The following is a 12,020-nucleotide window of genomic DNA, read 5'->3' on the forward strand; positions in this document are numbered from 1 at the left end:
GCACTGGCCCATAGTCCCGGCTACTCAAGAGGTTGAGGCAGGAGGATCGCTTGAGCCCAGGAATTTGAGGCTGCAGTGAGCTGTGATGACACCACTGCACTCCAGCCTGGACGACAGAACAAGACTCTGTCTCTAAGAAAATAAAAGGGCTCAGAGCCCTTGACAGCCATGATCCCTTCAGAAGCCCTAGAGAAACACTGGCCCTGAGCAAACCATCTGCCGTGAGGAGCAAAATGCTGCAGATACCGGTGTCCGTCATGGGAAGGCGCTGAACGAGATTTGGTAGAGAGGAGGAAAAAGGATTGAGCCACATCTGCATGTGCCAAGGTGGACACATGTCAAAAACACATTGAAGGGAAAAGATCAAGCGGCAGAGAACATGTGCAGTGTGGTATGCAAATACAAACAAGAAATGGCGCACTTCCTACGGCTGCACACACCACGTTAAGGCGTGTCAAAAAGCCCGGTTTCACGGTGCCTTGAAAAGTTTGACATAGATCCAAACGTTACCATATGAGCCAGCAACTCCACTCCCAGCTACATTCCCGAGAGAATTGAATGTGAAGTCAAACAGATACTCGTGCACCAGTGTTCACAGCAGCCTGAAGATGGAAACAACCGTGTCCATCAACAGATGAACAGACAAAACATGGTCCATGCACACGATGGAATATTACTCCAACACACAGAGCAATGAAGCAACTGACATATGTCGTAACGTGATGCTGGGTAAACAAAGCCAGGCACAAAAGGACAAATGACGTATGATTCCACTTACATGGAATATCTAGAACTGGCAAAGTCATAGAGCTAGAAAGCAGATTGGAGGTTACCAGGGACTGTGGGCAGGGCAATGGAAGTCACCGTTTAATGGGCACAGAATCTCTGCTAAGGTGATGAATAAGCTTTGGAAACAGTAGTGACGGTTGCACAACATCAGGAGTATAATTAATGCCACTGAACTGTACACTTAAAATGGTTAAATTGGCAATTTTCAGAGAGAGAGAGAGAGAGAGAGAGATACATACAAATATAAACACAAATATACACATATGGCAACTACAGGCCAAACTCCTGGGGAGGGGGGTTGTGGAGGGAAGGTGTGGGACTCCGCTTTTCATGAGGACTCTGTACCTGTGAGGTCCTCCCGCTATCACGAGAAAGGGTACACGAGCTGGGAGTCTCTCCAGCACTTCAGACAGCCTGCCGAGGGGCGGAGCTTTTGCCCAGACCAGTGTGGTATGTGGTGGGGCCCCCAGACCCTGGGGTGGGGGTCAGCCTGGCCTCCACCTCCCAGCCCCCTCCTGGGTTCTGGGCCCTGGTGCCCGTTGGACCCCAGCCCCAGGGCAGAGGCAGAAATGATTCCAGGAGTGTCCAGGTCACGGTCAACTTGTTTACAGTCTTTATTGTAAAGAAGTTGCAGTTGGAACATGGGACGCTGAAAATACACAATCACCGACTGTTCTTTCAGAACAGGGAGGGAGAGATCTATATATACAAAAATTGTAAACATGTTCACTTAAATATCCACACGGAATTGGTCTATGCTACAATGTACAGGGCTGTTTCTCAACTGCAACTCCAGAGGGAGGCATCTGTCTTAAGATGAAACGCGGCGACCGTGTTTGGTATCGACGTAATGTGAAAAGCAGCTTGAGCGATGCATGAGCAGTCAGCTACGCAGAGGGACCCCCGCCTGGGGCTGGGCCGTAAAACAGGGTGCAGGGTGGGGAGGGAGGGGCCGGCCCAGCAAGCCAGGTAAAGGGAACGGCACAGAATGGACGTGTCCGGGGCACAGCGGGCAGATGGAACCTCTCAGCCTCTCTCCTGGCGAGGGGCTTGTCTTGCCTGGCACCCAGGTGTCCTGTTCCCTCCTTGGACAAGGTCTCACCGAACGGCTGGGACAGGACTGGTGCCCAGGCCCACAGCTGTCTTGTGCCTTCCTGGCCAGAACCATCGACACCGGGGCCTGGGCAAAGGCAGGTAGGGGCTGGGGCTGGGGCTGGGCCACAGACAGAGGGGCGGCTTGTGGGGCACTATGAGGTGGAACCTGAAGACTTGACCACAATCACAACATCGACACGGCCCAGCTGCTCTACCGAGCCTGCGAGAGATGGTGGGAGGGTCTGGACGGGACGAACCATCATGACAGGAGCAAGGACAGTCACTACCCACAGGGACATGGGACGGGGAACACTAGCCAGGATCCCCAGCTGTGGTAGGGGGTGTCCTTGTACCCGGTCCTGGGCAGTCCCTGCACCTGGTCGTAGGGCCAGTTGGACCCCTGACCCCAGAGTGGACAGGTGAGCCCCAGGTTGTCTGGCCGCTGAGGGGAACGCCTCCCCCAGGTCAGTCCACTCCAGCTGGGGGACACATGCCCTGGGCTGTGCTGTCCCCTCCTCAGGACCTCAGGCCTGGGGCCAGGTGCTGAGGGGACTGAGGGGACTGGCAGGGGGATGGCCCAGGCACTCTAGGGACTAGCCCCTCTTGGCCCTGGACAGCCCACAGTAGCCACCCCCTCTGTCCCTGGTGCTGGACTGGAAGGACCCAAGGGAGGCCCCAGGAGGCCTTGGGGCCTGCGTTGGTGGAGTGGCCTTCAGGCCCTGGTCTGGGCCTGCCAACCACTAGTAGGCGGGCACCTGGTACCCTTTGGGGCTGGTGTCCAGGGTCTCGGTGAAGGGCGGGCTCTGGTAGGTCTCGGTGCCCTCCACGCCGCTGCCCACTGGGTAGCCGGGGTAGGCCTGGCCCGCCCCGGCGCTCAGCTGTTCGGTGGCGAAGAGTGACATGTCGGTGCCCAGGCGGAACCGCTGCAGGGCCTTCACGGTGAGCGCCACCTGGGCGGGGACCCGCGGTCAGCCAGGGCCGACTGCGCCCCGCCCCCCGGCCCGCCCGCCGCCCACCCGCCGCCCGCACTCACCCAGCTGAGGACTGAGAAGAAGCTGAAGGCTATGGCTGCCCGCGCCGCGTCCCCCGCCTGCGCCGTGCCGGGCCCGGGCGCCGTGCGCTGCCACTGGTTGGCGAGGAAGCAGAAGCCCACGAACCACAGGAAGGACCAGAGCCCTGGAGGCGGCGGGCGCGGGTCGGGCGGCGCTCCACGCGGGCAACCCGCGCGGCCTCGGCCGAACCGCACCGGGCGTCGGGCGGCGGCTGGGCCGAGCCTCCCCGCTCCGCCCCCAGACGCGCAGGTGCAGCCCGAGGGGCCCCGCCCCCAGCCCGCCCCGCCCGCCCGCCGGAAGCCCTGCCCCGCGCACCTGAGAAGCCCAGGTCGAGCAGCACGGCGCGCCGGCGGTCGCGGACGCTGCTGATCTGCTGGAAACGCACGTCGAGCAGCAGGAAGGCGGCGCAGGCCAGGAAGGCCCCCAGGCCGAGCGCGACGCCGAAGCGGCAGGCGCCCGCGTTCCCGTTGAAGACGCAGCGCAGCTCGGGGCCGCTGTCGGCGTTCACGTAGCCCTCGTTGATGATGGGCCCGAAGACGGCGATGGAGAACACCTGCGGCGGCGGGCGGCGCTCAGCGCCCGCGGGGTCCCTCCGCCCGCCCAGACCCAAGGCCTCCGTCGCCCACCCCGAGCGCCCCATCCCGGGCCGGTCCCTGCAGCACCCGCCGCTCTCTGGGTGGAGGCTCTTCGTGCAACCCTTCCTTTCCCACCCCTCGCGTATTTAGCAGCCATGACAACATGAACCGCTCACTGAGCATCTGCCATGCCCAGGCCCCGAGCTAAAACCACTACGTTTGCTCAGTGAACTCTGCAAATGCCCCACGCGGCCGCCTTTGTTCTCGTCCCCTTTATAAATGGAGAAATTGGGGCCTCAACAGGTGAAGTGACCTGGCCAGCATCGCGTGGTTGACAGCCGAGGCCAAGATTCAACCAGGTTCTCCAAACCGCGTGGGGCCCGTGGGGTCCCCCCAGAGCCACTGGAGAGTGCGGAACAGGGGCCTTCGCCTGGATCGGTGACTCCCGGGCTGGAGCCGGAGGGGCAGGGGTGCAGCGGGGGCAGGTGCCAGAGCTGTTGCCAGGCCCCGTGCAGCCCGCCCGTCTTCTAGCCAAATGGGGCAAGGGCACAGCTCATGGAGTGCTGGGATGGAGAAGTGTCCCCGCACCTTCCCGCACTTGGTGGACACCCGAGGGATGATGACCCCCGCGTGACTGTGATTAATTACTAATGTCGCCCTAAGTGTTTGGGCTCAAACAAGACACCATGGACCTCTGGGGTTCAGTCACACCTCAGTGCCTCTGCTCACCAGTTCTGGCGGGCAGGTATGAGGTGGACCACGGTCATTTTAGCCAGACGCTGCTCTTTCAGCTCTGGGCAGCCCTCTGTTGCCAAGAAAAGACCTCCAGTCTCAACTTCTTCCTTTCGCTCTTTTCCCGACCCAGCTCCGAAATACAACAGTCGGGGGGAAGCCAGGGCATGGGCATGTCCCCCAACAGTGGGCCACAAGCCTGGACATGAGCCAGGACCAGAACGCAGGGCTCCAGCTTCCTGGTCGGGTCAGAGTCACTCCACCGGGAAGGCGGAGGCCCTCGGCCCCACCATGGCGCAGCCTCCTCAAAGACCGGCATGGGGGTGCGGCCGGCGCCAGCTTGAGCGGCTGGACAAACCGAGAACTCGGCACCGTCCCGGGTGGGAAGGAGGGGCAAGGCCCCGGTCCTAGGGATGCCCCTGGACCTGCCCCTCCTGCCACCTCCAGGAAGCCTCCCCCAGCCCCAGCCCCTCCTCCCTCAACTCACAGCTGGACTGGGGGGCGGGGGAAGGACCAGTTCCTTCCGGAGCCTGGAGGGTGTGTGCGGGGAAGGGGCGAGGCTCTGCACGATCTCTCTCGGCTGCCTGTAGCCCCCTCCTCGTGCCCCTCCGCGAATCCGGTCCCGACCCGGTGCCCGCTTCCAGGTCATGCGAACAGGAAAAGCGGAGCGAGGGCTGAGGAGGGGGCTTGACATTAGCTCTAAAGAGGAATTAGGGGGTAGGGGCGACTGGCGGTGACCTCTCAAGGTCCCTCTCCTTGGCCGCGGGTCTCTCCCCCGCCCAAAGGTGGGCGCGCCCAGCCGGGTGACGTCACCCCAACCTGCGGCCGGCGGGGGAGGGGCCGGCGAGGATGAGGAGGAGGTTCGGGGGCGAGGGGCAGGGGGCGGGAGGGCATGAGGGCCGCGGGGCGAGGCGGGGTCCGGAGCCGCAGCCGGAACCTGGGCGGGGGCCACTCACCCAGGACGCGACCCGCAGCAGGGTCTGGGGCCGCTTCGCGAAGCTCACGGGGTCCAGGGCGGCCCCCGCGCGGCCGGCGCCGAACGAGGCACCCTCCATGGCCGGCCCGGGCGGGACGCGCGCCCCAGCGCCCTGTGTCCGTCTGTCCTCCGGCCGGCCCCGCCCGAGGCCGCCCGGGTCCGCTGCTGCTGCCGCTGCTACGGGTGGTAAGGATGCTGCAGCTGCCGCCGCCGCGTCCCGGGAGCGCGCGCCGGCCGCGGCGGGGGCGCGCGGGGCGGGGCCGAGCCGGCGCCCCCCCGCCGGGTCCACGCGCGCGGGGCCGGAGCCTTCCTCTCCCTCCGCCCCGCCCACCTCCGTCCCCCGCCCGCCCCTGCGTGATCCGGTCCGAGACCACCCTCCGGACCTGCCGCCGGGCCTCCAGGGTGAAGCGGGCAGGGAGGGACCGGGCTCAAACTCCGCTGCAGCCTGGAGGATGGACAGGACGTGACTGCGCTTCTCGGAGCAGGGCCCCGCCCTCCCGGGAGCCACGGCCTGGCTGCCTTGTGCCCCTGCGGGACCCCGGGTACCTTCCCTTGCGCTCCTTTCAGGCCAGCCTGGCAGGAGTTCAGGTGAGTCCTGTGTTTGTCTAGAGCACTGAGAAAAGTCTGCCTTTATCGAGCATTTATATGCCAAGTGCTTTCCTGCGGGAGGGAGGGACTGTTCTTCAGCATCTCTCAGCTTCTAAGCCCCCGTTTTTCAGATGGGCAGATAAGCAGGTCAGTTGAGTTCCTTGACCACAGAAAGTGAAGAGCTGGAATTCGAACCCAGGTCCCTGCTGTACCAACCCTGTGGACAGATGGTGGCGCCTGTCCCAGCTGGGCACAGGGGCAGGGCAGGTGCTGCCCACTGTATTTCGTCCAGTCCATTACACTGTGCGTCCAGTCCCGTCCCCTCTGTGTGTCACCGTCTCCCCCTTTCACTTGATCATTCACATCAGCACCCAAAATGCTGCACTTTCTTCCAGAAAAAACCCAAAACCCTTCTCAACCCCACTCCCCGTCCAGCTGCCGCACATGCTGCTCCCTTCAGCAGCAAACTCCATGGGGACCCTCTGCTCCCACTACTTCTCCCCACCCCTCTGAAACCCAGGGTGACCGAGCTCCCACCACTCCACCCAAATGCACGGTTGCCAGTGACCCCCACTCCCAACCCCATGGGCAAGTTTCAGATGCTGCCATTCCCTCCCTCCAGGATTCCGAGGTCATCCTTGGGTCCCTCCTCTTGCCCACTTTGTGACCTGCAAGCCTTAGGGGACCAAGGTACGATTTTGGGGTCTCCTCCCTCTAAGCTAGTTCCTTTGGTCTATGTGTCAGCCCTGGAGTGCCAGCTCCAGCCAGAACCTTCCCTGGCACTGGAGCTCCACTTGCCTCGGCCTGGATGGTCTGGAAAACGGCCTGAGGCAAAGTGAAGTTTTAATGGGGGGTGAAGTGGGGAAGACAGGGAAAAACGAAAGCAAGGCAGGGAGGAAGGCAGCAGACACAGCAGGGTGACCCTACCGACCACAGCACCACTGGAGAGCCTGGGTGCTTCCTGGTGCACTTGCAGAAGGCCAGAGAGAAGCCTGTGCCTGGGGGAGGGAGGAGGAGCAACTTCTCTCTCCTTTATGCTGCCTGGCCCCCTGGGCAGCCCCTGCAGAAGCCAGCACCCCACAGGGCCAATCAGGTAGAGGTACCTGCAGCTCCGTCTGCATGAGGTGTCCAAGGTCAACTTGTTCCCAGGGAAAGGCTGAGACACCTGGAGGATAGAGGTGCCCAGAGCTTTATGACCACAGGCCTGGGACACACATTGTGGCTGGGCTGTTCTGGCTGGGAGCCAAGGCCTAGAGGCAGGTGGAACTGAGATCTGGGGAAGCCCAAAAGCTGGGTTCAGGTTACCCCTAAACATGCTGCACTGTCTTCTCCGTCTCGCTGATGCACAGAGTGACTCCCAACAGTCTCCTCTGGCTCCTTTCTCAATCTGGGGATTCTCTGGTTCTATCTTCAAGGGATCAAACATCCTCTCCCCGGGGTGAGCCTCCCTCTCAGCTGGCACATGGGTGACTGTCCCGGCTTCCTAACCTTCATCTGCTTCATCCCAGCTCAGCAGCCAGAAGGACTTTCCAAAAGTCACATCACTCCCTGCCATACCTGGCTCCAAACGCTCCAAGAGCTTGGAGTTAAAGCCATGTCTTTGCTGGGGCCTTGCAGACCTTGTGCCATCACCTTTCCTTGTCTCTCTGACCTCCAGCAGCTACTCTGGCCCGCTGTGCCCCAGCCCATCGGCTGCCTTACTGTTGCCGGCTCCCACCTGGGGACCTCTCCCTCCTCCTAAGGAGCCAGAAGCCCAGATGGGAAAGCACAGCTGAATACAGAAGGGCAGGAGCAGGCCCTGTCCCTTGCTGCGAGCCCCAGCACAAAGCACACTGAAACCAGGTCCTTAGTCACTTCTCCAATGTTTTATTTTGGCCTCAAACTCTGAGGAGGCTGTCCCCATGAAGCCTCTGTTTACAGGCCTGGCACAGCTATGGAAGGCCCTGTGCCAGGCAGGGAGTCGGCAGCATGGTTGGTGGACCCTCAAGGGAGAACCCTGCCTGGGCTTCCCTGGAAGGACTGAGCGGAGTGGAGACCTCAGCGCCCAGGCCTCATTCCTGAAGTGGACGGCACAGAGCTACTGGGGCCACAGGCACTGCAGGTGTCCCCACTGTAGGCGTGGGAAGGCAATGGCCTGGCCTCAAGGGGCAGGCATAGGGAAGCCCAGCCAGGCCTGCTGTCTTCTTGTGTGAGGAACTTGGTGCCAGGGTGTGGGCTGAGCAGAAGGCTGCATCCTGGATGCTAAGGGGCATCCCAGGCTGCTCCCACCTCCCTCACCTGCAGTCCCGCGGGGCTGGGGCTGAGGAGGCCAGCAGGGTGCCTGCAGTGTGCAGTGGGCACCTCCACTTCTACCCCAAACCTGAGAGGGGCAGGACCCCATGGGCAGTGTGCTGGTGGCCACCCAATTGAGATACAACAGGCTCTGGCTCTGTTCACTTTAATGAGTGCCCTGCTCCTGTCCAGCCAGGCCACCCCATGGGCCCTGGCTGGCTGCCCCATGGGCTCTGGCTGCCACTCTCTAGTCACAGGAGCCGTCCTTCCAGCCGTCTCGCCAGCGCTCATCCACTTTCGAGCAGTCGAAGTCAGGCTTGCCCAGCTTGCGGTTCACCTCATTGTGCAGGCGGCACAGCCACTGGGAGAAGCATTCCCGAGTGCGGGTGTCTGGCTGGTTCCTGCATATCCTGCGTGGGGGAGCACAGGAAGGACAGGAGGAGGCAGTGGCTCCACTGTCTCTGCCAGCTCCTTGCCTGCTCCTGAGGGAGAAGAGCTGGGGCACCTAGAAGTGCCCTCGTGCTCCGAGGGATGGGAATTCCTAGAACAGGGCCGACCCTGCAGCTTCCCAGGTGTGCTCGACTCCCAGGACTGCTCAAACACCCACTTGGAGAGGTTGGCAAACCTTGACAAGGGCCCAGGGCAAGACATTAAAGCATAGACCTGGCAACTTTACAACCTTGTAACAATCAGGAAGCCTCATCCCAGTGTCCCTGGCCCCAAGCAGGGAGTAGAAGGGGTGGGGCTGGGCACAACCGCAGAATGGAAAACTAGACTTGTTTCTTAGCTCCTGAGGCCCTGGAGCAACAGACGTCATTCTAACTGCGCAGGCAGCTCTGTCCCACGTATCCAGCCTAGAAACACCTGTAACAGCCAGGCCCAGCTCTTGGGTGCCTCAATGAGGGAAAGCTGCCTTTGGGGGACAAAAGCAGTGGGTTCCCAAAGTCTTAAAACCAGCAATTCTGCTCCAGAAGTCAGGCAAAGTGTTCTCCCTAACTTGCTTGGAGCCTCCATCAGTGCTAAACAAGGGAGGGAAACCCCTCCTGGGAGCCTGTGGCTACAGAACACAGCGATGCCCAGCAGCAGATCCAGGCAGTGTGGTCTTTGAGGAGAAAGGAGAAGGCTCAAATAACCTGATCCCCACCCTATTGGTGGTCCTTGCTCCTCAGCAACCCTCTGCCACTATTTCTCTAGGCTCCCCTCTATGACATCAGCCAAAGGCCCCAGGCCCAGGCTCCAGGTGCAATGATCTGTTGCCTGCAGACACAGCTTACCTCTCCCTTAGGTCTTCAGCACACTCCTCACATGGGTAGAACTTGGAAAATAAATGTATGAATTGGGCCATGTCTTGCTGCTGTTCTGGGGTGGGCAGGTCGGGATAGTAGGCGGCCAGGGTGTGGAGAAGAGCCCAGCTGTTGCGGCCCAGTTCCTCTCGATCCTGTGGACAATCCTCCCTAAACTGTCTGTCCCGCTGCAGAAGTAGGCCGACTAAGGGTCAGTTCGTTCTCCCCCAACACAAAGCCCACAAAATTCCCTCTTTTTACGCCCCGGCCGGTGACCCACGGACTCCGGAAAGAAGTCCAGCTCACGTAGGGCTAAAAGACGAAAGGCCAGGCCTACGTAGGGAGGGCGGGGGCAAGGTTTAGGGATAGCCGACCTGGAGGCCTAGGCCCTTGGGAGGTCTGCCCAGGGCACCTGAGGACAAGGAGTGGGGGTTGAGGGCTGGGGCTGGGAGGTCGGGAAGGGCATCTGAACCTTCTGCTGCGTCCGCATCCACGTCTTGAAGTCCACGCAGGCCCTGCAAGGCCGCCTCCGGGAGGCGTCCTCAGTGACCTGAGAATCGGAGGTCGGCGCCTGGGCTGGCGTCGGGGCCGAGGCGGCAGCGTCTCTCCGCCCCGCGCCCCGGCCCCGCGCGTCGGTCGCCAGGTCGTCCATCACCTCCGAGCGCGCGCCGCCCGGCAAAAAGGAGAAGAGGTTTCCGCTGTAGAAGCGGCCCCGCTCGCCGGGAGCCGCCATCTTGCCCGCGCAAAGTCTGCCGGGCCAGGTTGGCCTCCAGATGGGCCTCCAGGTCGGCCTCCAGGCCAGCGCGCGTGCTGCTGCCAGCGCGCGGCCACAGGAGCCGGGGACGCGCGCCGCGGGCGCGGAGGCCGGGCCCGAGGCGGGGCTGGGGGCGGGACTCGGGGCGGGGCCCGGCGCGGGGACGGGGTCGGCGGCCGGGGCCCGGGCCCTGGTCGAGGCGGAGCCAGAGGCCGAGGAGCGGGCCGGGGCGGCGCCGGAGGCCCGGGCCGGGGCTGAGGCGGGGCCGGAGGCCCGGGCCGGGGCCAAGGACCTCGCGGGGGCGGGGACGGGGCTGGGGGGCCGGGCCCTGCTCGCGCCCCTGGGCCTGGTTCCCCGGCCCGAAGCCGGCTTGCGTCGTCCGTGGCGGCGCTCTCGCTTCCTCCAGTAGAAGACCAACGTGTTATGGAAGGCGCGCCGCGGCCGCCCTGTGGAGTCCGGCTGAGACCGAGGCGAAGTCCCTGTTGCGGCCCGCGCCGCCCCCATCGCTCCGCTCTGACCGTCTGGCGTGCCGGCGGCCAAGCTCTGTGTCCTCAGCCGAGGGGCGCGCCCACCTGCTGGCTGCCTAGGGCCATGGCAACGGGCGCCTGGCAACGCGGGGCGGGGCGTGCCCTCACAGAGAGGTGTGTGCGCTAGGACCCTGCGCCCGCGGTTTCGCCCCGGCGCCCGGCGCCATGGCAACGGGGGCAACGCGGGGCGGGTCCGCGGCCGCAGGGGAGGCGGTGCGCGCCGGGCTCCTGTAGCCTGGATGAGGGCGCGCCCACCGTGAGAGCCTCGGGGGCTACTCTGCCTGCGTGCGCGCGTTCGCTCCACGGTGTGCATGCAGGCCTAGCCTGTCCTGATCGCTGTTCCGGCGCTGAGAACGGGGAACGAGACTCCGTTCCCCGATCGCCTCACCTCACTGCCCAGTCAGTGGCCAAGACAAGCAAAGCCAGGAGTCACTGATAATCCTCACTTGCCAGCTGTGGCGGGGCGCGGACAGGCGTGGCAAATCTGGAAGGCCTCCTTCAGGAGGCGACCCTTGGACAGGGGCCCGAAGGATGAGGAATCGGCCGAGGACTACTCTCAGGGCCAAGCCCAAGCTGGGAGGGTCCTGGCGTTTTGCAGAGGCAGAAAGCCCGTGGGCAGGACGTTCGGGAGGCTGGCGGGAGGGCAGGTCCAGAGCTGGGCAGGGGCCCACCAAGGATCTTGCCAGCTGCTGTGGGAACTCGGAGTTTCTCTTAAGGGCAGTGGGAAGGTGCTGGGCGGTTTTGGGCAAGGCTACCCCAAGCGGATCCCATTTCTGTTTTGCAAAGATCCCTCTGCCTGTGATATGGGGAGTGGCTTTCATAGGGGCAAGTGAGGAGCACAGGGATTGGGGGAGCTGTTGTGGCTGCTCAGGGAGAGAAAGGGTAGGGGCGAGGCAGAGGAAAAGTGGACAAGACGGTTTCCTGGAGGGATGTCTCAGAGGCTGACCCCTCCTTGGAGGGGGTTGGGGTAGGGGGAATCCCAACACAGAGCTGGTGGCCTCAGCACCAGGAAGAGCCATTGTGTCAGGGTTGAATGTGGCTCTGGAAATTACTATAAGGAAGCAATCTGGAGAGGTGGGGCACCTGGGTGAGCCCTCTGTCCAGAGATTCCAGGGCCTGCGACCTCCCCCAGCTGATGGGAGAATGAGTCCCTCCTGACCGCAGAGGTTGTGTTTGCAGAAAGTTGTGATAAATCATGAATTCAGAAGGGGCTCTCAAGACAGTCCTAATGACCGCCTCCCCAACCCCCCAAGCGCCAGTGACTGCAAGGATGGACTCTCTTCAGCCCTGCCCAAGTCTCCCCACTACAGAACTCCTAGGGAGAGCCTGTGAGGTCTGGGCCCCACCCCACCCCCCAGCATGCACAAAAAAACTCACA

The 12,020-nt window shown here is 62.8% G+C and overlaps 2 protein-coding genes across 3 annotated transcripts; both read right to left on the bottom strand.

The window, feature by feature from the left end:
* Positions 1 to 2,395: 2,395 nt before the first annotated feature.
* Positions 2,396 to 5,332, bottom strand: SYNGR3 (synaptogyrin 3). Its single transcript, XM_069486286.1, has 4 exons — positions 5,200 to 5,332; positions 3,252 to 3,489; positions 2,918 to 3,060; positions 2,396 to 2,834 (listed from the first exon to the last, which is right to left on the bottom strand). The coding sequence occupies exons 1-4, from the start codon at positions 5,296 to 5,298 to the stop codon at positions 2,625 to 2,627; spliced, it is 690 nt and encodes a 229-aa protein (XP_069342387.1). The 5' UTR covers positions 5,299 to 5,332; the 3' UTR covers positions 2,396 to 2,624.
* A 2,313-nt stretch (positions 5,333 to 7,645) lies between these two features.
* On the bottom strand, positions 7,646 to 10,206 carry GFER (growth factor, augmenter of liver regeneration). Of its 2 annotated transcripts, none has more exons than XM_069486288.1 (3): positions 9,834 to 10,206; positions 9,353 to 9,516; positions 7,646 to 8,488 (listed from the first exon to the last, which is right to left on the bottom strand). In XM_069486288.1, the coding sequence occupies exons 1-3, from the start codon at positions 10,092 to 10,094 to the stop codon at positions 8,326 to 8,328; spliced, it is 588 nt and encodes a 195-aa protein (XP_069342389.1). In that variant the 5' UTR covers positions 10,095 to 10,206; the 3' UTR covers positions 7,646 to 8,325. The 2 variants fall into 2 exon arrangements, with proteins under 2 accessions (XP_069342389.1, XP_069342388.1); XM_069486287.1 differs by having other exon boundaries at positions 9,353 to 9,549.
* Positions 10,207 to 12,020: the final 1,814 nt, after the last annotated feature.

The sequence above is a fragment of the Eulemur rufifrons genome, chromosome 14 (genome assembly GCF_041146395.1).
Source record: "Eulemur rufifrons isolate Redbay chromosome 14, OSU_ERuf_1, whole genome shotgun sequence".
In the NCBI taxonomy this organism is placed as follows: domain Eukaryota; kingdom Metazoa; phylum Chordata; class Mammalia; order Primates; family Lemuridae; genus Eulemur; species Eulemur rufifrons.